The 26,020-nt window shown below is 35.1% G+C and overlaps 1 protein-coding gene across 2 annotated transcripts in view; it reads left to right on the top strand.

Moving 5' to 3' along the window:
* Positions 1 to 25,426, top strand: part of Uggt (UDP-glucose-glycoprotein glucosyltransferase) — a 34,129-nt gene extending 8,703 nt beyond the window's left edge. For both annotated transcript variants that reach the window (XM_089090456.1, XM_089090457.1), the window contains exons 2-4: positions 10,084 to 11,939; positions 14,409 to 16,664; positions 21,061 to 25,426. In XM_089090456.1, the coding sequence (XP_088946582.1) occupies positions 10,098 to 11,939; positions 14,409 to 16,664; positions 21,061 to 21,477 (4,515 nt within the window). In that variant the 5' untranslated portion in view covers positions 10,084 to 10,097 and the 3' untranslated portion in view covers positions 21,478 to 25,426. The remainder of the gene's footprint in view (positions 1 to 10,083; positions 11,940 to 14,408; positions 16,665 to 21,060) is intronic.
* The last annotated feature ends 594 nt before the right edge of the window (positions 25,427 to 26,020 follow it).

The raw sequence follows: 26,020 nt of genomic DNA, 5'->3' as shown, positions 1-26,020 counted from the left end.
GGACGACCTGCTTTCCATTTAGCCCTTGATGGTTGGCCAAAAAGGACAAGCATTGGCAATCTGTCATCCTTCATCCACACAACATGCCCTAGCCATCTCAACCTTTCTTTCATTATAGCCCCAAAAAGCAGGGTTTTACCACATTTTTGTACAACCTACTCTTTGAAATATAGTCAGTCAGCTGGTGCAGAACAATCCATAGGCAATTTCTCTGCAAAACATCTAGCAAATCTTAATCCGCTTTTCGAAGCTCCCATGCTCCAGAGCCATATTTGACCACTGTCATCCTTGTAGCTTCTAATATTCTAATCTTGGTTTGCAGACTTATCTTCCTATTCTTCCAAACTTTTTGAACTGTCAAAAAACACCCTGAGCCTTGGCTATTCTACTTCGAACATCTTCACTGCTCACACCATCTTTACTAATAATTCTGCCAAGGTAAGTGAAGCTGTCCACCTGATTAATCTTTTCTTTTCCCAGCGTCACCTTTAATCTTCACTTATTCCTAGCCTTAATGACTTAGTCTTTTTAACATTAATTTTCAAACCTATTCTAGCACCCTGAACTCGCAAAACCTCTAAAACTTCATTCATTTTGCTCACACTTTCATCTAGGATGCTTGATTCATCAGCATAATCTAAGTCCAGGAGACTTTTTCCTCCCCATTTGATTCCGTGGTCTCCCATTGCCTTTTCTGTGCTCCTTCAGACAAAGTCCATCAAAATAATCCATATAAAGTGGGATAGAACATAGCCCTGCTTAACTCCTGATTTAATGCCAAGCCAGCTTTTAACCTCATTTCCTACCTTAACCACAGCAGTGTTTTTCTCGTACATGGCCCTAATGACTAATGTATTTTTCTGGTATACCATACAAGGATAAAACCTTTGCTAAAGCTCTTCCATCAACAGAATCTAAACGCTTGCTCATAATCAATAAAACTGAGAACCAAAGGTGTTCGATAACTCAGGCACTTCTCAATTATTAATCTAAGAGTGAAAATTGGTTGACACATCCTCTACCTTTTCTAGAACCGCACTGTTCTTCTCTTGAAGCATTGTCTACAGCATCTCTCAGTCTAAAAAGTATCATATTACTAAGTAATTTGCTAGCTACAGACACCAAACTAATGCCTTGATAATTACCACACTCACTCTTATCACGTTTCTTGTGCAGGGGTTTAATTAAGGTTTTACTAAAATAGTTAGGTACTTCCCCTTTTTCAAATATTGTATTCACAATCTTCAGTAACTTATTTCGAACCTCAGAGCCACCATGTTTAAGAAACTCATTTACCACCCTATCAGCACCTGAAGCATTTATTTTTTAATCCTTTTGGTACTGTCGCTAATTCTTCCTCACAAAACAAATTTTCCTTCACGTCCAAGGTATCACAAACTTTTTCATTTTCCTCTATGTCTTTTTCTGCAACTCTGTCTTTGTTTAGCACATTATCAAAATGTTCTGCCCATCTCTCTTTGACTCTTTTTTTTATCACTAATTGTGGCCCCGTTCTTATCTTTAACTGGGACAAGTCCGTATTGACTACTTCCTCTCAATTCATTAACATGCCAGTACAATATTTTACAGTTATGCTGTCTAGCTGCGTCTTCCAGATCCTCGGCAATTTTATCCATGGCCTCCACTTCAAACCTCCTTAGTTCATATTTTAATGCTTCCTCCACTTTCTTTACATTCCTTTTGTTTTCATACGATCTATCACTCAGATACCAGCCCTTTCTCCTCTCTATTAAACATAAAGCCTTTTCACCAATATTCCTAGCTGCAGTCCTAATTTTCTTCCCTGAGACACCATCAGTAACTTGACACATTGTTTTTCTAAAATTATTCCAATCATCTTCCACATTGTCAAATTTGAAACTCTCAAGATTAGTATTTAACTGCTCCTGGAAAATTTCTCTCAAATTCTCATCTTGGAGTCTACTAACGTCATAACTTCCCGGGAGGTAGTTAACCTTCCGAAATTTTAGCTTTAAATTAACCCTAGACACTACTAAATGGTGATTTTTACTCTTAACATCATTGACAACACTCCTATATACCTTAGTATCTGGTATTGATCCTGCCGGTCTTCAGTTTACAATAACATAATCAATAAGGCCAGCTGTCTTACCATCATGTGAACACCATGTTAACTTATGGGCCATTTTATGGCCAAAGACACTATTGGTTATAACTAGATTGTTATTCCTACAAAACTGCAAAAGTCTATAGCCATTACTGTTTTCTTTTCCTTCGCCAAATTTATCTAGGCTAGGATACCATCTATCTCTGTTTCTACTGACCTGGGCGTTAAAATCTCCTAGTAAAAGCACCATATTTTTTACCTGGGACCCTGTCTATTTGCTCCTGTAACTGTAACTAAAATTCATCTCTGAGTTACTAGTGTATCCATCAGTCGGTTCTACAGGGACATATACTACTATACCTGATACCCTGAAGTTTTTGGTCATAAAATAGCAATTAGTATTCTATTATTAATACCTTTCGAACCTAAACAAGACCTAGCAGCTTCTTTATTCATCATGAGCTCTACTTCCTGTCTATGTACCCCATTCTTCCTGCCTTAGTAAACAAATTCCATATCATCTAATTTCATGCTTCCTACCCCTATGATATGAGTTTCTGAAATTCCTAATAAGAAGAGTTTGAATCGTCTGGATTCGTCAGTCAAATTGTCGAATCGATAGTTGTTTTTTTACCGTCGTAACATTCCAAGTTCCAATTTTCATGTTCTTTAAATCATTGAAATTATTTTGGCCTCAGAAAAGCTATGATCCCAGATACCAGTGCAGAACGGGATCACATATCTTCTCAAGTCTACACCGAAGCGCTAAGCCGGCTTAGACCCGGACATCGAGAAGTCCCTGGGGACCTCCAGTATGAATGGAGGCTTTGTGCAATCTGGGGCTCATCTTGGTCACAACATGGTTTTCAGCACTTGGCGATGTTCTTCTATCAGCAAGAGTTGAAATCCTGCACAGACAGTCTGAAGCCCATTACCCCCGACTAGTTCCCGAAGCTGCGCCGAAAACTGGTGTCGCACCGTCGAAAACATTTCAGCGTACCGCTGTCGAAAAGGCATCAGTGCGCCACCGCCGCCGCTGATACGGTCGGCGGCAGCGCGCTGCAAGAAATTTGAAGCACCGAATTATTTTCTGAGACTATTGAGAACAAATATAATGCAAAATCTTATATGTAATGGTCCATGCAAAAATTTTGGATCCTCTCAAAATATTTTTTTGTCTACTCATCAACTATAGACTTCAGATTATCATTCACTTGTTTCTTTCCTCTTCGCTACAATGTAATATTTTCTAATTAAAATGAGTTTCGACTAGCCATGGTATTCCTCGAATACCTTATTTATGAATGCTTTACAATATTCAAAAAAGGCAGCTACTCTACAAAACCCTTAGAACAAGGTTTTTACATATGTAAATGCTTTTGTTTTACATATGTACTTGGAAGCACGTACAAAGTGGAAGAACTAAACTTGTATGAAAAAATTCTTTGTCTTCCTAACAACCTTCTAGAAAAAGTTTAAATTTAAAATGGAAATGAATTCCTTAAAAATTTTGTGATTTAGATTAGGTTATTGGTGCTAATGTTCGGTTGCCCATTGTGCAGGTTGCTGATCATTTGCCTACTGTGTTGCCAAAATATGAACAATACAGGTGCTTAAAACGGAATTTGCCCACAAAATGGAATGCAACATATAGTATGGTGCAAAGTATCATTCAATACAAAGGCCCTCTGGCAATTGTTTTGTGTAAAATTGGAGAGCTGAACTTGCTGTAGATGATGAGGAATATGAATTGATATTTGACCTTTGCCCTCTGCTGTCAAATTTTCTACTACAGTCGAGGTTATTGACGGAGAATTCTTTCCCACCCTGAATATTGCTCTGCTCTGTTGAGGCCTCCTAAAAGATCAGCTTCAGGAGCAACAAAATGATAGCAGCTATATTTTGCTTCTGAAATAAAAGATGAGAAATAAGTTTGACCTTCGCTTCCATCTCATGGTGTCAGTCCCACTTTTGGACTGTGAAAAATTCAAGATGAATGAAACTGATGACCATCTGAACCTTCTTGATGGTTCATTGACAAGAAGGGAATTCTTGTTCAAAATGGTCAAGACTCTAGTGCTAGAGACTGAGATAAGATAGTCTATCACAACTCATGTGAACGGAAATTGTCCTATCAACATTCCAGGCTCCTCCAGTTCAACTAGTGGTGAGTATTTTAGTGCAGTAGAAATTCTTTTGTACAAAGAGGAGATGGCCCTCGAAAAGCTTGGAAGGGGAGGCTGTAATCTCTGGTGATTTCGGTGGATCAGCTTCCCCAGTCAGTTGTGTGAATATGGCTAATGGTGTTTCTCAGAAGGGCAGAAACTCTAAATCTCTTCATGATCATGCATAAAAAAGGAGGCTGCTTCATCAGATAAATGTGTGAAAGCAATGATGCAGAACAGAATGAAAATGATGATGTGATTCGGCGTCAAGTCGATCTATATCTGACCATGGCAGTCCATGCCAGAAGATGATCCTGTCCTAGTTGATGCCATCAACCGAACCATTGCCTTCTGAGAAATATATTCTATCCAGCCGTCATGGATTGCAGCTTTGGCAAGAAAAATTATATCGTTGCCGGCAACAAGTGCCGGAGCAGAAAGGGTTTTCAGTGGTATAGGACTAATTATTACGGCTATGCATTCTACGTTGGCTCCACACCGTGTAAACAAGCTTAATTTTTATACATGGTAACTGCAAGCTCGTCAAAGATTTAAAGGATAGTGCTTGAATTTATTTTTAGAGTGTTTTGAATTTTTAATTCTGGATCCTTAAACTGCCTGAGAATTAACAAAATAGGGAATTTAAAACTTAATTCAAATTAAATTCTGAAATTTAAAGTCAGAATTAAAAATTTAATAATACCTTAAGAATATATTCAATAATATAATTATAAAGAACGATTTTCTTTATAATATGTTGCCTCTTTTTATATAAAAGCTTTTCTTTACAAAATGTTGCTTCTTTTTCATCTTACACCTGGGAACAAACTGTTCTTGAAAAACGATATGCTAACTTTCTTAAAATTGGCTTTGTAAAAAGAAAAAAAAATCCAGTATTAAATCCTAGACGCTGAAGTAGAAATTTGATCGTTTGATATGCTTACCCGCCATGTTCAGTTACGTCCACGACGACAGTACCTTACTCCTTCATTCTCAAAGGAGTTGGTTAAAATATTTAATTTTAAAACTTTTATTTTATCACTTGAGAGGATCCAATCTTGAAGCAATGAGTATGATGGCTTCTGTAGTGTAAGAGAGTGAGGGGTTGAGGGATCCGGTAGTCAAAGAAGTGGAATGCAGGATGCAGGTTCCAAGACCAGGAAATTCGAACATAAAGTAAGATATACACATCAGATTCCATTGATGATTAGCCATGGATTTATGGTGCAAGTAAATTTGTTTAATTCAAGTTTTAGAGCTTAATTTGAATTAAATTTCAAATTATCCATTATCTCGGACTCATTCAATTGTATGGCAGTTTCAGGTGTCGCTGTTGATCATTTGGATTAGAAGAATGTTTTTGAGAAGTTAAGATTGATATCTCGTCCTTATTTTTTCCGAGGTTTGGTCATGGCAATGAAGCTAAAAAGAAATTGTGGACCGGTTTAGGATAAAACTGATACCAATTAAGTTTCCAAAACTTTTAAAAGTAGCCCAAAAAAACTAAAAATAGAACAAACGCTGATCAACTGACGGCGTGCCGCCGATAATTATTCGGAGGCGCGCCGCCAAAATTTTCGGTGACGCCGGCGGCGCGCCTCCGCCGGCGTAATTATATCCACCGCTGCCAATTTTTATTTCGGCGCTGCTTCGGGGTCTACCTCCGACTCATTATATACCCATGCCTACAGATATTATGCTACTACAATGAAGGAAGCCCAAAATAGATAAATCAGCTAGGAATAGGTTTTTCAGGCCGAGAACTCCCGTCAAGACAAACCAAGCCCAGAAGAATAATCCATTAATCAGAATCCCGGGCAAATGCTGTGTCGTTTACTAGGCTATAATTTTCTCGAGGGGCGCCACTCCTCAAGTTGGAATAGAGTTGACCACAAGGTCCCCAGTCTTGTAGTTACCCCGAAAGGGTCGAGGCAGCCTTTTGCAGAGGCCGTTGCCCATATATCTGGATCCTACACCCTGCCGCAGTTGTCCTCCTATAGAGGATCCTCCCGCGATGGTGTTCTGCGTCACTATGCAATTTAGCCCATTGCTGGGAGAAGGTTTGTAACTCAGGGGACGTGTGGACTCGCCGGTGGGCCCTGTTGAGTGTGCATTTGAGGGGCCTTCTTTCTCCTTCACCTGTATTTATGGCCTTGGGTGAGGGTGCCCCAGTTTCTGTCATGGACCCCCAGGGACAAGGCCTCCCCCCTTGGTCCGTGTCTCCTATGAAGGTATCCTATTTATCTGTAGGGTGTTCCCCTTTCGCCACCTGGGGACACGCTGAGTGGCCTGGGGGAGGCCCCTTAAAGCTGGCAAATGGTAAATATATTTTCTCATAATTACAATTTAGCTTGTAAGACACTCATTTTTTTAAAAGATTGGCATTATAAACTACCTTCTGCGTATAAGTCTAGGTAGTTTACCATGACAAAAGACATCTATCCCTGCACTAAAAAAAAGGGTCTAGAAATAGACATCTTTGTCTATTATACCATCTGATGTATAATAGACTGCTACTAGCCTTGGCCTGAGAAAAGGCAATATCTTTTTGTCTGGTTGGGTGGTTGGGCGAAATATCTTGCTTCTAGCAGATCACTCTTGTTTCTCAGATTTTACTGGAAGCCTGATACTAGGATTATGGATAGACCTGTCCGTACTGACCAGATGGCTGTCTAGTAGCTGTGACCATACGATTTGCAATTTTTTGTCTAGTTTGGACGTAATAAAAGTTTTAAAGGTCTGTCCATGACTATGCTGAAGTATGATGTTTTGAATGCAGCATCTAGAATAAAAAAAACTATTAATATGGTATCTTTACAGGTAGAATATTTGCAAAAAGCTGCGTTGTTAGAAGTGGAGAAGGAGCGTGCACTATTATTTTAGCCTCAGGTGGCTTGGTGCTGCAGTGAGTTATTAATGCATAGTGGCAGTAGTATTTTGTCAGGGGATTCTGTGATTAGTTGTTTCTTGACAGTAAATAAGGCGCCAGTTGTGCACATCCAGTGGAAAGCACAGCTGGCTAATAAGAAGCTTGAACAAAATCTGTCATGAACATTAACTGAAAAAGCATATTTTCTGAAAACTGACCACACATCCTCTGTTATAATCAACTTATTTCAGTAAAGTGACATTGACATTGTTTGAAGAGGTGTACTAGAAACGTTGGTATTTTTATTGAATTTTTAAGATTGGTCGTTTGTAATGATAATAAATATAGGTGCACCCACACCTGACCCTTGGGAGAGGGGCTGGGGCTTAGAACCCAGGTATATAACAAAAATTTGTTAATGATTATTTGTTTTACTGGGAAAAATAATATAATTACTACTGTGAGCATTGTCCTTTCCCCAATCTCTTCTGGGGGTTTAGTTTCAATGTTCTAGGCCTTGTCTCATGTTATATTTGGATTATTGAAAGGAAATTAGGCTTGCTCTATTAACCCAAAATTGTAATAGTTATGCCCTATATAAAAAAAAAACGTCATGATATTTATATCTAATTGAAGATTCTATTCAAGCGATTACGTGCTCCTCCCATGCCTCTATTAGTAACCGAGAAATTTTGACCGGCACCCTGGTAGACATAGTATGTTCTATGTACACAATATGCAAGGAAACCCTATGTACACAATATACCGGCACCCTTGTAGACATAGTATGTTCTTTTTACACAATATACAATGAAAAATCAATGAGTCTAGTAAGAAAAAAATTGATAGCATTTTGATGTTTACCTCTTGATGCTTGCATACTCTCACATCAGTCCTTTATTGCGTATTAAATTAGAAAAAATCATAACTTCTTTCTGATGAAAGTAAAGAGCAATGTTAAAGTTTCAAAAGGATATGAATGCATATTTTCAAAATTTTACTCTTTATCAAAGTAATTTTTGAATGAATGTGCTAATTAAAGTGCATTTGCTTTAAGATGAATAATTTTCAATAAACAGCAAAATTACCAGTTTTAGTTATGTAAAGACGGTAGGTAAATAAAACCAGATATCTGTTATCCAATATTTGGTATCTAATAATTTTTAAGAAAGCGCCAGTTAAAGTACTTTTAGCAAGAAAAAATAGCTTAAAAATGAAATAATTTCTGTTAGTTATTTATCTGCTTGTTATACAGCACGGTAATAGTCTAAAGGACAAGAGGCATGATCACGTGGGAATGTGCCCTTAGAAACTAATAAAAAAAAAACGACTGGCTGCTTAGTCATATTTTTTTGGTTTTAGGGCATTCATTAACAAATTGGGCAAAAATATTTTTTTTCTGCAAAAAATGGTAGTTAATTAAGGCTTCATATTGCTTTGCTCTTAAAAAGGCCCTTGAATAAAAGGAAGGAGAACTATTTGGACGAGCCTTTGTTCTGTTTTATAATTGTAGATTGGACAAAATAATCCCTGGAAAAAGTGTACTCCTAAAGATGGTTTCTATGGGGGTTGGTAATGCTGAAAATAATTTTTGTGTATAACAAGCTATTCAATTTACTTTGAGTTTTTTCAAGAGAGCATGAGCTTGTTAAACATATTCGTGTCTAATTCCCTTTGCCTCTCCACTCTGCAGATTTAAATATGAGAATTTAATATCCCATTTTAAACTCCAAATTTTTGCACATTAAAAAAAGAGGTGTCCCCCAAAATCTGTATTAGATAGTTAGTCAAACATATTCCTTTAAATGAATGGGCTAATTTGCCCCTTCCACATTTATTTGGAGGACTTATAGGGAGCTGAAACATTTGGACATAAAAATGCACTTAATGAGGCTTCATGCCCCTCCCCCTCAAAAAAGAAATATCCAATGCTCTTCCTTCATCTTTACAGTCGGTCTGCGCCTCAGCAATATTATATATAAATGAATAAAGTTTAAATGGAGCCTGTAAATAATTGTCTAATAATTGTTGTCTGCATTTCTCTAAATAACTAAATTACTAAATAAAATAACTAAGTTGCGAAATACATAATAATTAAATCAATAATAAAAATGCAATATATAACTGTCTATAATAGCTTCATATAAACTACATATAGGCCTATTGATTGGACCGAATTCGCCTCCAAGCGGCAGTAAGTCCTCAGAAACTGAGAAATCATAGACACAGTAACAAAGGTAAAAGAAGCCTGGCCAAGTAAGAGTGCAGAAGTACTTACAAAAAAGTAATTTGCTAATTTATTAAATTTTTATGGAGATGAAGCAAAAACAAAATATTGTCAATAACAATATGAACATTCAACACTTTATAGGGAGCATTAAAAGTTCCACCATAAATTTCGATTCATAAATCATTTCGTCTCATTGTGTTTTCAAAAAGTTTTGCCAGTTTATTTACAGTATTTTTATTTTTTTGGTCTGTCTTTGGATTGTGCAAAAGAATGAGGCAATTCTTGATATATAGTTTGCTTGTTTATTTTTGAATATGATTAGTAGGGATCCCAAGCTTGTTTCTAAAGCAAATCTTCTCCTTCGTATGTATGAAGCTCGTTTTTCGCTCGTTTTTCTTTCTTTATGATCGTATGTACTTGTGACACTATGTTGTTTTTTTTTCCAGATGACAATTATCATTAGTGATAATTGATTCTTATGATTATTTGTCTTCTAAACTACCAGATAATGAAACATTTTGTATAGAAAATTCTGAATTATTAAAAATTTTGTCTAGTTCGAGCACAAATGAGATAGAATTTATATTGAGACAATAACATGTAATTGACTATATTTAATGATTATTAGCTTCTACAAGGCGCCCTTTGTCGGCTTCTCTGTCAGCCTATCGTTGGATATAAATTGAATATGAAGCCTATAGAGATGTATTAACTGAAGGTTTTTTTTCAGGTTAATTCAGCAAGATGAAAATATGGTTTTTGGCGTGTATGTTTTGTGTTATATATTTGCCTTGTTCCAGTGGATTTCTGATGCCAGTATCAACTTATTTAAAAACTAAATGGCCAGACTATCCTCTAATTCTAGAGATAAGTGAGTTTTTGAATGATGAAGATCCATCGTTTTTCTGGTCCTTTGTTGACTCCATTGGCAAGGCTGGATATTGTGATCATGAATGGAGTGATAAAGAAAAATATGATTTTCTAATAAGTGAAGCTGGACGTTATCTTACTGAGGGCACATTAGAATTGTTAAAATTTAGTGTTTCCATAAGGGCTTATTCCCCCAAAATAGCTATGTATCATCAGATTGCAAGTCAAAAAAATTATCCTGTTGGATGTAGCACATTCGTCGACATCAATGGAATTGGGACTTGTGACCATCATCAACTAGATAGAGCTATTGCTATTGCTCAGGATACACCCAAAGCTGAAACATTTATTATTGATCATGTTTATCCTGGGCCCTCAATACCTGAAGGAAGATCAAGATCTGTTGTTGCCATTCTCTATGGTGAAGTTGGAACTCCTGAATTTAGTGTCTTTCATCAGGTTTTGCGGGCTCTTGCAAGGGTTGGAAGGGTTGATTATGTATTAAGACATCATATATTTCATCCATCGCATGAACGCACAAGACTCTCTGGGTATGGGGTTGAGCTGCAGATAAAGTCAACAGAATATAAAGCTAGTGATGATTCCCAAGTAGTTGGAAATGCCACATATGAAGATATAGGGCAAAAGCTAAAAGACGAAGATGAAGTTGAAGGATTCCTCTTTGAGCAGTTGAATAAGCTACATCCTGATAAAACTGATAAGCTGCTAGAATTAAAGACAGAATTGTTAATTGAGAATTCTGACTTCACACCAATGAAAGTCTGGCAGCTTCAAGATTTGAGCAATCAAGCAGCTGCTAGAATTTTGGAAACGTCAAAGGAGGAACAACTCAAGACCCTAATGACAATTTCCCAGAATTTCCCCATTCAAGCCAGATCATTAATAAGGACTAAAGTACCAGAGAAATTTCGAAAGGAAATGAAAAAAAATCAAGACCTATTTCGAGACTTGTATAATCTTTCACCAGGTGAATCAGCTCTATTTTTGAATGGTCAATATCATGACATTGATTCTTTAGATATTTTCACGTTATTTGATAATATTAAGGGTGAACTCAGGCTAATGGATGGATTTCACAAAGTTGGAATTAATGGTTCCAAGATTCACGAATTGCTTCTATTAAAAGTGGATAATGATCAGGAGTATCAAATTGACATTCGTGACTCGGCGGTACGATATGTTAATGACATAGAGTTAGATGTGCAGTATACTCGATGGCCTTCGACAATCACAGAGCTTCTACGGCCCACTTATCCAGGCATGATTAGATCCATCCGAAAAAATGTGAATCACTTAATTTTTGTTCTTGATCCAAGCGATATTAATGTTAGACCATTGGTCAAATTTGCCGAATCCTTTCTGTTGCATAGTGTTCCCCTTCGGATTGGTTTTGTTTTTGCGGTGAATTCTTCTGGTGCAGCCTCCGGAGACACTGACCCGGGAGTGGCAATTCTAAATGCATTCAATTACATTGCTGAAATTAATGATATGAAGACAGCTTTGAGTTTCATTACTGATCTCTATTCAATAGTGGGCACCAAAAATATTGAAGTTGAAAATGTTAAGACTATGTTTAAGAAGAAATATAAGAATGCTGATGTAGAAAGTGTTTTTGAACAAGATTCAGAATATGATGTTGGGAGGAAACTAGCGGAAGAGTTTGTGGCTCGGGCTGATATTAAAGAAAAACCTCAGGTAAATATTAGCTCACACCATAGAATTATTTAATGTTAGGGAAGATACCTATTATCAGCAAGCAGTGGCAGATCTAGGGGGTGGTGTGGGACCTCTGGCCCCCGCAAGATTTTGCTTATTGATGCCCTTGTCAAATCCCTCCCCCAAGATTTTGTCTCTAGATTCGCCCCTGTCAACAGGCTATCTTTCCATCAGAACTATCTTAACTGTGTACTAGCAGTTTCCAGTAGTCAGTTTTGGGGTCGCCAATAGGTGGTTCACTGATTATACACTTGTTCGACAATTAAAAATTTGATTGCTACATAGGCTGGTTTATACAAAAAAATGTCATTTATTTTTTAATTTTAGTGTGTGCACTTTGCAATGCTATAGGCTATACTTAATTTCGATAGGCTGAAAGTCAAATTATATTTATTTTAACAATAGAATCCATGTTTGACTTGTCTGCAACTGCTATAATTGATCTAAAGTAATATTTGTCTGTCCAATTATAGCCAATTCTAGATTATCTGCAGTTTGCACCTTAATAGACTAGAATCTGAAAATACTAAAAAATAATTTTAGAGAATGAAGGTTTAATAAAAAAATAATAAAAGTTTGTTGATTTTATTGAAAAACGTCCTTAACGTTTTCAATTAGATAAATAAATTCCAGACGAAATTTAACAAATTAAATTAAATTTTAAACAAAGTAAGAATTTATATCTTAAAGAACGATTGAAAACATAATTTTATAATTTAATGTTAATTTAATAACTTATTTGTATATTATATCCCTAAATTTTCTATCTCCCTTCCCTTTTCCATTCTGTCACCTTCTAAGCAGAAATGGTGTCATGTTCAGGGTCGGACATAAGTCTTTGGCGCCCCTAGGCTCTGTGTTTCTGGCGCTCCTTTGTCCAAGCGATTTACGGGGAAATCCTCGAAAATTCGGGCATAGTGGAAGCCCTGAGCAGAAGGCAACTGATGAGTGATGAGTCAAGTGTAATGCAAGAGAGAGGTGAAACTGAGGTCTCAGCTGCCATTTTCGAGAGACATCTGGCAGTTTATAAGCGGCCACGGATCAAGTCAGTCCAGTATTTGTTAAGAAAAAAATCGTTCAGGGTTTTTCTCTGTGACGCTCGGTATTGTGCGCCCCTAGGCCGGGTCCTAATGGGCATATGTGTAAATCCTGGCCTGGTCATGTTGCAGCTTGTTTGAAGCAGAATGGTATAAGCCTTTTCAGCCTGTATTATTGGAGACGAGAGTTTGGTCTAGGGTCCCTACATTTATTTATTTATGTATGCCTTCTCCAAATTTATTTATTTAAAATTTAATAAAATATAAATCCAAGTTTGAATAAAGTTAAGAGGATAATATTTTAGAGATAAAAAGTAATTAAATTGAAAATTAGAACATTTATGCATAACATTTTGTTGTTTAAGGGACATTTTTAAAGTCAGATTTATGGGTTATCCGTTGCATTTGTCTTTCATTATCCACAGTTCCCAGGAGATGGCTGCAGCTTGAGCTCCATCGGGGTGCTGATCTGGTGGACATATTTTATACTGAAGTCTTGAAGAGTTTTTCAATTGGCTTTTCTATTTTTGGGTAATTTAAGTTGGCCTTTTTTAAAAGTTTTTGCAATTAATTGTTAATAATTTCTTTAAGCCACAATGCTTTGAATATCTTTTAATTCTCCAAATAGTTTTTTAGACAGCTCATTTTAGAAGAACAAAAAAAAAAAAAAAAATACAACGGGTAAAACTTCTAATGAGAGTAATGGAACCAGCCACAAATTGATTTCATTGGGAAGGTAAAGGGTACAAGAAAGAAAGGAACCTATTTTTTTTAGTTAAACTTGTACTGTAATTTGACTACTACCTTGCAAAAGAGATACTTGAAGGAACTCAACTTCGTAACCTCATTTGTCCTTTGATTTCAGAATAGGTATATTTTTTTAATCTCTTGGGTGCAATTTTTTTCCATTTATATAATTTATTGCTTTCATTTGTTTTATTAGCTTGGCCTTTTAAGCTGCTACTTACTGAGAATCTGCCATAAATGTTAAAAATAGTTGAGTAACATAATAGATATCGGAGGGTACGGGGAAATTCGTAATATCTCAATTTTTTTGGGGGGGGGGGCAGGCCCGTAGTCTCCCTCCTCTGGACATGTCTCATCGCTAGTTTTATGGGTATATTTTTTGAAAAACTGAAGATATCTAATGCATATTTCGTATATTTTGCCACTTAGGATATTTTCGAAATAATCCCACTAGTAAGCACTTTGCAGTTTAGTTCTAAGGGGAGGGAAGGAGGTATAATTTGAAATAAAATGCTAAGAAAGGGAATTTTTTGGAAATTAAGAAAATAGTTAAATCCTGGTATTTCGGAGACGGCGCAGATTTTCCTTAAAAGTTTTTCCAGCAGCAACATTAGAGAGAGGGAAAATTGTTTTCAAGATCTTTTTAATTTCTTGACTTATTTAGGTACTATTTAATGGGAAGCCACTGGAAAAGTCAAGCCTCGAAGCTGGTGAATTTGAAGAGGCGGTAATAATGGAGATAATGAAAACAATGAATTTTTTGACAAAAGCTGTTATGAAAGGAGAAATCAAAGACAGTGATAATATGCTTGATTTCTTGATGAGGCAACCTACTGTTGTATCCCGGTTTAACAATCACATTCTGAAGGCGGAGCCAAAGTTTCTTCAAGTTGACGGAACCCCTTTGCCTAGAATGTGTGCCACTAGTATTCAAGAAATTGATGAGAGAGATGTATCTGCCAGCATGGTTGAACATATGAATTATATTAACGGTTGTAAGGACGTTAGTTATTGCCCTGTTACTGTTTGGATTGTCACAGACCTTGCTAATGCTGATAACCGCGAATCATTAAGTGAATATATCAGTTATGTAAAGAGGTCAAAAAATATGAGACTTGGTGTCATTCATAATGGAAAGATTGACTTAGAGAATTCTATATCTATTGCAAATTTGTATGAAACCATTATGGACTTTGCTCCTGAAGATAAATGGATTCCTTTTATTGAGGCTATTCTGAAGCCAAGCAATGCAAAAGCTCTTGAAAATGGTGATAAAAAAATTTCTGACATCCCAGGTATGGCTGATTTGGAGTCAAAATATGAACACGTGTCAGAGGTGACTCATTGTGATCGCGTATTTGCAGAGCGGGTTCTTAAATGGGACTTGGGAACACGGGGAATTATTGCAAACGGAAAAATATTTGGTCCATTTCATGGGAATGAACAGTTTACAGTGGGGGATTTAGAGCTTGTAATGAAGATCATGGTTGGGCCAGCAACTCAAATTTATTTCAAGCTTGGAGACTATTCTTCGCCAAAAATAAGCAACCTCATCTTTAAAGGCTATGCCATCGTGGCGCAAAATCCAACTACAAGGAAGCGGTATGAGATGAGGGAACTTTTGAATAAACACAGTGCTGTATACTTCAGTGCACCACGTTTGGATTTGCCCATTTTTCATTTGAATGTGATTTTAGATCCTTTAAGTCCTGGGGCTCAAAAACTATCTGCTATATTAGTTTCGTTACGTCAAGTACTTAATGCAGATATTCGGGTATTTTTCAATTGTATAGCTAAGCACAGTCAAATACCTCTTAAAAGCTTTTATAGATATGTACTTGAACCAGAGATAGAGTTCAATGAAGAGGGTAAAACATTCTTAGGACCTTCAGCTGTCTTTTCATTGCCAAAAGCTACACCTCTTCTCACCTTAAATATGCATGTACCTGATAATTGGCTTGTAGAAGCTGTAGAATCTATTCATGATCTCGACAATATAAAACTAGCTGATATTGAAGGTGGGGTCCATAGTGAGTTTGAACTGGAGTATTTTCTGTTAGAAGGTCAGTGCTTTGAGCAGCCCAGTGGTTCACCTCCAAGAGGGCTGCAGCTGGTTCTTGGCACCGAGACAAAACCCAATGCATTTGATACGATCGTCATGGCGAACCTTGGTTATTTTCAGCTCAAAGCCAACCCGGGAATGTTTTTGTTAAAATTAAGAGATGGAAGATCAGATGATTTATATACAATTACACAGGCTGAGGGAGCTCTAGCTACAGACTTCCATGATAATGTTATCCTTATTACGTCTTTCAAGTCGCATTTGTTGAAACTTAAGGTACAGAAGAAGTCGGGCAAAGAGGATGAGGATCTTCTGGAAAGCGAAGAGGAAGGAGGTGGGCTATGGAGCTCCTTAGCAAATACTTTTTCAAGTTCTACTTCTGAGTCAGCTGACGAAACTTTAAACATTTTTTCTCTTGCCTCGGGTCACTTGTATGAACGGCTTCTGAGGATTATGATGCTTAGCGTGTTGAAAAATGCTAGAACTCCAGTGAAGTTCTGGTTTTTGAAGAACTATCTCTCCCCGTCTTTCAAGCAGTTTTTGCCTTACATGGCTAAGAAATATGGGTTTCAATATGAACTTGTCCAGTATAAATGGCCTCGATGGCTGAACCAACAGACGGAAAAACAAAGGATAATTTGGGGCTACAAAATCCTTTTCCTTGATGTACTCTTTCCCCTAGACGTGAAAAAGATTATTTTCGTGGATGCGGATCAAGTTGTGCGAGCTGATATGACCGAATTGCGTGACTTGGATTTGGGAGGCGCCCCTTATGGCTATACACCATTCTGTGAGAGTAGAAAAGAAATGGATGGATACAGATTCTGGCAACAGGGCTACTGGAAGACTCATTTACAGGTACAAACTTAATGCTTAACTTTCCTATAAGTTTTTTTTTCTTTGGTGTCAAAGAGTTCATGGTAACGAACTGTAAGTAAGGAGCAGCTCTGCCTAATAGTGATCGAAACTCTAAAACGGGAGAATCTTGATTACAATTAATATATAAAAACCTGTTGGCTTTTTATGGTGACTTCAAATATATAAAGTTCATCAAGTCTAATGTTACTCATCAAAAGCTATGAGCCTGAGAAATTTCGCCTCATTTTCGAACAGGGGGGGGGTCCCGAAAACGTCAAGTGATCTTGATTAAAATCTCATTATCAGATTCAGCATATCAGAGAACCCTATATTAGACGATTCCAACTTCTATCTACAAAAATATGGAATTTTGCATTTTTTCTCAGAAGATCATGGATGTGTATTTATTTATTTTTTGTTCTGTTTTATTTTTTCCAGGGATGATTGGATCGAAATGGTGGGCCTAGACGATGGGGAGAGGGCTCATCCGAAAGGAAATCAAAAGTACCAATGTCCTTTTTCGGTGACTGAAAAGATTATGCCACAAGAAACTGGTGTTTTTCTGCCATTGTGTGACACTAAATTGTTGACAACCATTGATGGCGCTTTTGTTCCTCAAAAGTCCATTTAGGATAAAAGATTAATATTGACATTTATTATCTTAATGTTTGATTTAACTTAAGGGGATTCAAAAGTCCATTCTAATTCATGTAAGATAAAAGATTAATGTAGACATTTATTATTAATGCTTGAATTGACTAATGTGATTCACTTAACTAAAGGTGATTTACGGTGATTGAGAATTCCATTCTAGTCTTAAGATAAAAGATTAATATAGACATTTATTATCTTGATGCTTGATTTAACTAAAGTGATTCACTTGAGATTTTCCACCGATTGGGGCTGGGATTTCCCTGTATGGTTTTAAAAAACGATGAGAAACTAAATAAAACAAACAAGTTTTCCCAATTGAAAGTAAGAAGCAACGTCGAAACTTGAAATGAACAGAAATTATTCCGTATATGAGGAGAGGGGTACCTCCTTTACCCCTACTTATGTTACCTCCTTTACCTATATCATAAGCAAGATTAAAATGAAGCCACAAGTTAATTTTCTGTTGAAGCAAGAAATAACAACAAAGAGTGAAAGAAAAACAAGGGTTTTAAATTTGACAAATGGCTTTAACATAATAGCCTAATATTATAGAAACAGAACATTAAATTGTATTACGTATATACATTGTTTAAGCTAATTTTTCCTTTTTAATGTTTATTAATTCTTTCAATACTTTTAGCTGACTGTATCCTTATATTTTTTTCTAACTTATCATCCGTCTTTTATCAGGACTATTAAGCTTAAAAGAAAGATGTGATTTCTTCTACAATAGGTTTTTAAAAGATTGTTTTTAATTCTATACAAAATACTATACTCACTAATACTCTATACTCACTATGCTCACTAATACTCTATACTCACTATACTCACTAATACTCCCTAAAAAATCCTGTTGAGTACTGCATGTTGTTTGCTTTAATCTCTAAGCTCCATTACATGTGTCATATTTTCAGATTCACTATTCTTTTTGGGCGAAAACGGCTCCAAAATAGGCCTAAATTTTTCGCTTGTCTCTGGGGGATTCCATGAAATATTCATAGGCTGGCAAATCTGCCTTCTTATGAGTAGATACACTGCCTTTATTTTATTTAAGGCGAATAAATTCATCCCAGCTGATTTGCAACATGAATCTGTGAATAAACTAAAATGTATATAATTTATTTTGAAGTTTAGAGGAATTATGTGAACTTCAAAACTTGATAAAAATTGTATGTTAAAATCAGGGATAACACGAAATCTTTAAAACGGGAAAATAGAGAAATATTTCAGATTTATTTGTTATGTTGTTATAATTTTCGAGTTTCAAGTTTTTAGAGCATATTTCCATTGCTATCAATTTTTTTGTCAGATATTTTTCGCAGGCATTTGCGTGTGTAGAATTTGTTGATTGAGCATAAATAAAATATGCCTTAGATTAATTTTGTTAATTAGTCTTACTCAAAATAGTTGATAGAATCGATATATTTTATTTTTGTCAACTATAATGTGTTTTTGTAATTGCATTAAATATAAAAAAAAACATTGAGGAACAGTGGCAACAGTAGTAGGCACGTACGCAGGAATTTGTTTCGGGGGGGGCAATTTGTTTCGGGGGGCAATTTGTTTCGGGGGGGGGGCCAAATCCTTCAAACCCATTATTCTGTGAGAAAATCAGAAAATTATGGGAAAATGAAAAAATCGTGATATTTCGGGGGGGGGAGCCCCCCCTCGTACGTCCCTGAACAGTAGTATTTATTTTAGTACTGTTATAACAGGGCTGTCACTGACCTTTTAACAATAACGTTATGCTAAGAATCGTTTGCCAAAAATCCAATTCTTTGAAAATTGATCATAAGATATTGAATAATAGTAATACATGCTCTGAACATTGTTTTTGAAGGTAATTTTTAATATACACATACTTTTCCAAAGATCCTAACCTAAGGACTGAACTTTCCGGGTTTTGGGAAAAATCCCAAATAGTGGTAGCCTTGAGAATTAACTTTGACTAGAGCCGTCTCCAAAGGCTTGGTTTACATGTGCATTTTTTCTTCAATGAAACAACCCAATAATATGATTTTAATGCTTTGCAGAATTTTTTCTTTTTTCTTAAATAAATTTTGAAGAATCAGGTATTTTATTATTTATAATAATTTACAAGGAAAAACGGGCGCTCACTAAGATCACCACTTTATGATCAAATGCCTCTATTTTAATAACTGTTTATTTCTTTATTTATATGCTGCTTGCTTTATGCAATCATTGTGAAACAAAGCTGCTTATCTATCAATTCATCTTCTTGAAATTGTTCATCAGTTTTTTGGGGATATTTTGGGGATTTTTTGAATGAACTTTCAATTAATCAAACAATAATGGCTGTTATAAAACAATAAGAATTTAGATTGTTTTAATTTCGAATTTAGTTTATCAGATTTTGGTTTTCTTGGTTTTTAACTTGTCGTTTATACATATTTTGTTTTGTCAGGATGCTTCTAACCAAAACCTTATTGGTTGTTGTTTTTGTTTTTTTACTTTTTAGAGTTGCTTGCTGCTCCGTTCACAGTCTTTCAAAATTTTCTATCATTTTTTGGGAATTTACTTTTTTTGTACAGGGCTGTTGTAATGCTTGTAAATGTGGATTTCTTTTTAGTATCAATAAAATAATTGATTGAACCAAGAATAGATACTTAATAGATAATCACTAATAAAACATTAAAAACTTGGACCTTTTTAAGTTCTAAATATGTTTATTAATATGTCTGAATTTTGGAATTTCTTGGTTTTTATATCGGTGTTTATACAATCTTTATTTTCTCAGGATGCTTCTGACCAGAACCTTATTCGTTTTTTTTTATTTTCTTCACAGAGATGCTTGTCACTCAGTTCATATTCTTTCAAAATTGTCTATCAGTTTTTGGAGATTGACTTTTTGTATGAGCCAAACATCATGGGCCGTTTAGTGCTAGTAGAAGTAGATTTCTATTTAATATCAATAAAATTATTAATTGATTTAATCTATAATTAATTAATTGATAATGGCTGTAATAAAGGCTTAAGAAACTTGGACTTTTTTGTTCCGAATTTGTGTTTGTGAATATATCAGAATTTTGAATGTTTTGGTTTTATTTTTGTCGTTTATACAATTGTTTTTTTTTGTTTTTTTATGACGCTTTTCAACAAAACCTTACTCTTCGTTTTTTTTTAGAGTTGCTCATTGCTCAATTCATGGTGCTTTTAAAATTGTTTATCAATTTTCAAAATTTACTTATTTTTTACTAGCTAAACTTCATGGGCCTTTTAGTGTTTGTAAAAGATGATTCCTTCTTAGTATCAATAAAATGATTGATTGATTGAATTGATTATTAATTAATAAATAATGGGTGTAATAAAACGTTAAGAACTCAAACTTATTTGTTCCGAATTTTTGCTTATAAATATCTCAGAATTTAGAACTTGTTTTTGTTTTTATATTTTCGTTTATAGATTCTATTTGTTGTTTTCTTTTGAACAAAACCTTAGTCATTGTTCTTTGTTTGCTTTTTAGAACCGAAAGTACCATATTTCTACCATTGTTTATACCATTGTTGTTTTCAGTACCATATTTATACCATTGTTGTTTTCTTATGATACTTTTGAACAAAACCTTAGTCATTATTCTTTGTTTGCTTTTTAGAACCGAAAGTACCATATTTCTACCATTGTTTATACCATTGTTGTTTTCAGTACCATATTTATACCATTGTTGTTTTCTTATGATACTTTTGAACAAAACCTTAGTCATTGTTCTTTGTTTGCTTTTTAGAACCGAAAGTACCATATTTCTGCTCTTTACGTTGTTGATCTGAAAAAGTTCCGCAAGGTAGCTGCAGGTGACAGACTTCGAGGACAGTATCAAGCACTAAGTCAAGATCCAAATAGCTTATCAAATTTAGATCAAGATTTGCCTAATAACATGATTCATCAAGTTGCTATCAAGTCCTTACCTCAGGAATGGCTCTGGTGTGAAACGTGGTGTGACGACAAGTCCAAAGAACATGCAAAGACTATTGATCTGTGCAACAATCCTATGACGAAAGAATCAAAGTTGACTGCTGCTCAAAGAATTATCAGTGAGTGGTCAAGTTATGATAATGAAATTAAAGAACTTTTGAATAAGTTTCATCAAGGATTGGAAATCGAACCAGAGGAAAGGCTGTCCCATGATCCTTCAGAATTATAGTGTGATCTAGGACTTTTTGTGTAGTATGTACAAGGGGAATCTTGTATAAATCAGTCAGAAGACTATGAAATTTCTTAGTTTCTAAACATATTTCTGAAAAAAAAACTGAAAAAAAATATTTTTTTTTTAATTCACCAGTCTTAAATATATTGCTCACATTTATGAAAGTGAAACAACTTATAAAAAAATGCGGAAACTTAACGAAAAAAGTTTCATCAAGGATTGGAAATTGAACCAGAGGAAAAGCTGTCCCACGATCGTTCAGAATTATAGTGTGGTCTAGAACTTTTTGTGTAATGTGTTTTAGGAGGATTTATATAAATCAGTCAGAAGATTATGAAATTTCTTGTTTTCTGAAATTTTTCTTGAAAAATCATTTTTTTTTTAATTCACCAGTCTCAAATATAGCGTTTACATTTCTGAAAGGGAAACAGCTTAAAAAAATGGTGTTGCCCTACGTAATGACCCCGCCCTACTTTTTCATATTATTTATTGAAGTTTTTATCAATTTAATTATTTAATTTATTATTTAACGCTGGGATTCGATGTTTGTTATTGACATTTTAACGCTTATTTTGAATATGCAATTGGAAGCTTGTTTTCTTTGCCCATAGTTTTTGTGGTGCAATTTTTGTTGACAATTTGTTTCTTGAGAAATTTGAGTGTTTTAAATTTAAGTAAAAGAACTAATTATTTGTGAAAGTTTTTTGACGCAAGTTTATGTACTAAACTCAAAATTTCGTCCAATTCTTTCCTTTGTTTTATGTGATGATTTTTTTTTTTTTTTTTTTTTTTGTTAAGTTTTTAAGTCAACAGTAAAAACCTCACTAGAAAGCTGTCTTGTTAAAAAAAAGAATATTTTCAAAAAAAGGACTCCTATATTTTTTAAAAAAGGAGGCAATAGTCAAATTGAGTGCATATTCATTTCGCGTAAAAATTTTTTTTTGATCATGTGAATTTTTTTGACAAGTTTATTTTATTTGGCAAACCTCTTAAGTGACTGAGAGACTTCTGTCAATATTTGGCCCGTTTTTGCTAATCCAGCTGATAATATCTTATCTTTCTGTTGCAAGTCCTTTTCTATTTGGCTTGTCTGAGTCCTTTTTTACCTTACTGAGTATGAACTCATAGTCCAAAAATATGGCCAGTTTTTTTTGCTAATCCAACTACTAATGTTTTACCTCTCTGATGCAAGGCCTTTTCTGTTTGGTTTTCATTTACATCTAGCGTAGGATTAAATACAGGTTAGCAAGGATTAAAATATATAACCTGCTCCTCTTTTATTTTTCAGAAAATTAGAACAGTACAAGAAACAATGAGAGAATTTTTGGTCCCCTTGGGATCAAAAATGGCCCCATGTATTTATCTATATACAATTATTCAATGTTATATATACGAATATACATTGGTCCTGGTTATGGTCGTTGGTTATGTAGCAGTGGCTTACCTAGGGAAGGTAAAGGGGGCGTCTGTCCTTGGGGGGGGACAGCCTCTGAGAGGGCTCTGAGCTGTTTTTTAGGTCAACCCCCCCCCACTGTGTTTAAAATTCTCCCCAGAAACTTTCTTTCATACGGAAAATTCCACCAAAGAATTTCAGTATATTTTCCCAATAACAAATACTGTACGAGAATAATGGGCAAATTGCGCAATTATAGTCTTTTCGCTCATGGGGGGTTATATCATCCCCGACGACATAGTTATTGGATCTTTCGACTATGCTGAATCAAAGGGCTATTTCGAAAATGGGATCGGACGTCTTTGGAGAAGCAGGGGACGTGGAAGGGGGGCTAGGTGCCCTCCAATCTTGGTTACTTATAAAGGGCATTAGAAATTTTCATTTATTTTTAAATGAGCCCTTTCCTTATTTTCTAGGATAATTAGTTCGATACGATCATTCCAGGGAAAATCAAACAAATAAACACACATCCGTGATCTATCTTCTGGCAATAAATAAGAAATTCTATATTCTTGTAGGTAGGAGCTTGAAACCTCTACTGTAGGGTTTTCTGATATGTCGAATCTTAAGGTGTGATTTTCATTAAAATTGCTTGACTATTTGGAGGAGTTTCCGCCATTTTTTGAAAGTCAGGTAAATTTTTTCAGGCTCATAGCTTTTGATGGGTAATATAATGGAATTAAATGTAATGAATTTTATATATTTGGAATGACCATAAAAGGCCAATTCTTTTGATATATCTATTGTTATCAAAATTCAGTTTTTAGAGTTGCAGTTAGTATTGGGCCGAGTAACTGCAAATTTACCACGAACCGTTTGAAAACTTCTGATGGAATTTGGAAACGGGTCAGCTAGTAGTATTTGATTCATTTTATAGATTTTTGTGCAAAATTTATTTATCAAGAATGAAACCATCTTTTTCAAAAAAATCGTGAATCTGTTTTCTAATTAATACCTATTTATTTAATGCTGGCTCTAATAAGTATTTGCGATGTATGGTAAGTTTGGAATTCCCAAACAGGGCGTATTGGGGTGTAGCTTTTAGGTGAATATTTGCTTTAATAGTTTTAATAGAAAATAACTATTTATTTAATGTTGGTTTCAATAAGTTATTGTGATATATAGTAGTTAATTCTTAACCAGGGCACATTGGGATGCAACTGTTAGGTGAAATTGACATTATTGAACTTTTTCTGGTATTATTTTTCTGATTTCAATAACTCGCGAATTTGGTTTTTATTTATCCTTTTTTAAAATATCCATTTATCCTTTTTGATATCCATTTTTTTATACTCCTTGGAGCTTTTAACGGTGGCATATTACAGTACAGTAATGTTGAAAGTGATTTGTCTTTCTAGGTGTAATGATTTGTTTCAAAACTAAAGTAATTTCAACATTCCACTTTTTAGTTACGAAATATTTTGCAGAAGAAAAAGAGAGTTCTAGTTTTGGTGACTTTATACACTGATCCTATTCCAAATAAACTAAGGAGAAGTGCATATTTTCAAGTTCAGATCTTGAGGGCGGGGGAACGGAGCTGTTGCTCTTCCCTCCCCCCCTTGTACCTCCCCCCAAAAAAACAATGACGTGTTATTTAATTATGTTGGCCTGGTATATAATCTACCAATTTTTGATAAGAGTTGCCGTTCTTTGGACTCCATCCGTTAAAACTCCCTTTCCTGTTTCTGCAACCCCGGTATTGGATTTAGGGACATTTGAGAAGACAGCAAATAATTTCGAATTATGAAAAAAAAGATAAAATTTCAAGCTTTCTGGTCTTTCCTAAACATTTGAACTTGCTGCAATCATTGGTGAACGCCAACAATATTTCAGAGGGGTCTTTGGTGATGCTTTTCGATTGAGAGGGTCTGAAACCCCTTTAATAGTGAATTTTAACGCCAAAATCTTCTAGATTTTGATGAGGTTCCTTCAACCGTTGATCAGGATTCCTTCATTGCTTTCAAATGTTAGCATTATCGTGTTTTAAATGATGCGTGTATGCCTCTTTGATTGTTTTATATTAGGTTTTGTAAATTTAGTTACATTCGAATTCCTGATGCAACTTCCAAGTATGTGCTACCATATTGTTTAAATAATTGTGATGCATTTTTTCTATTTATGTTTTATTTTAAGCCATTCAAATGTCTTAGATATATATTTCTTTATTATATCCACTTTTTTAACTGATTTACTTTGGTAGATACGATTGATTTCAAATATTTGGATTGAAATTCATTTGAAATTATGATAACGAAAAATAATTTTTTTTAAAAGTGCTGGTGACAAGAATAAAGCCACAAAGGAATTTGAAATGTATGTAAATACATATACTGTCTCCCTCCAAAACATAATCTACAGGACCTCCCCCCCCCCCCCCCGTTGAGAATATGTGGAAAATAGTCCTGGTAAAAAGTACCTTCTTCAGAGGCCACTTAATCGTCGTGTGAAAAATGCTCTCAGCCTTTTGCTTATCCTTCCTCTCTTTCAATGTTGAAAGTTTCCATGTCAAGACCACATCCCAAAACATCGAATAGGAAAATGATTAATATTGGTCGATTGGAGGTTTCTTAGGGGAGTCACTTGCGGGGAAGGTTTCTTAGGGGAGTCACTTGCGGGGAAGGTTTCTTAGGGAGTCATAGATATGCAGTGTTGCTTACTTTTTAGTGGAGTTAGATGAACCGAGTGAAATAGTTTGGTTGAAACTAATCTTAAGTTATGTTAATAAACAGATAGTTAAGTGCTGACTATAAGCGTGGATCCACGTGCGTATTTTATGTATCATTTGGTAAATCGCCGCTTTTCGAAAACTTTTATTTAATATTGAATTAAAGTCTTATAGCAAGTCAAATGAAAAGAGTGGGACAAAAACTTTTCATACCCTTCAGTTCTGTAGCCTCTAATATTCATCACTTTTAGTATTTTTTTTTAATTTATACCATTGTTTAACTTAATAATAATCGACAAATAGTTTAGTGCCTAGTAGCGGTGTCTGAAATGCAGTTGAGTCATTTTTACCCATGCCGTAAAGCTAATCCTGAAATCAAATTTAATTCTTAAATAAATTTTAATTAATTAATACAATAGAAA

The sequence above is a fragment of the Artemia sp. Qi Xiang Cuo genome, chromosome 6 (genome assembly GCF_049724085.1).
Source record: "Artemia sp. Qi Xiang Cuo chromosome 6, ASM4972408v1, whole genome shotgun sequence".
NCBI lineage: Eukaryota > Metazoa > Arthropoda > Branchiopoda > Anostraca > Artemiidae > Artemia > Artemia sp. Qi Xiang Cuo.
The sequence above is the reverse complement of the archived record's forward strand: the minus strand, read 5'-3'. Positions and strand labels throughout refer to the sequence as shown.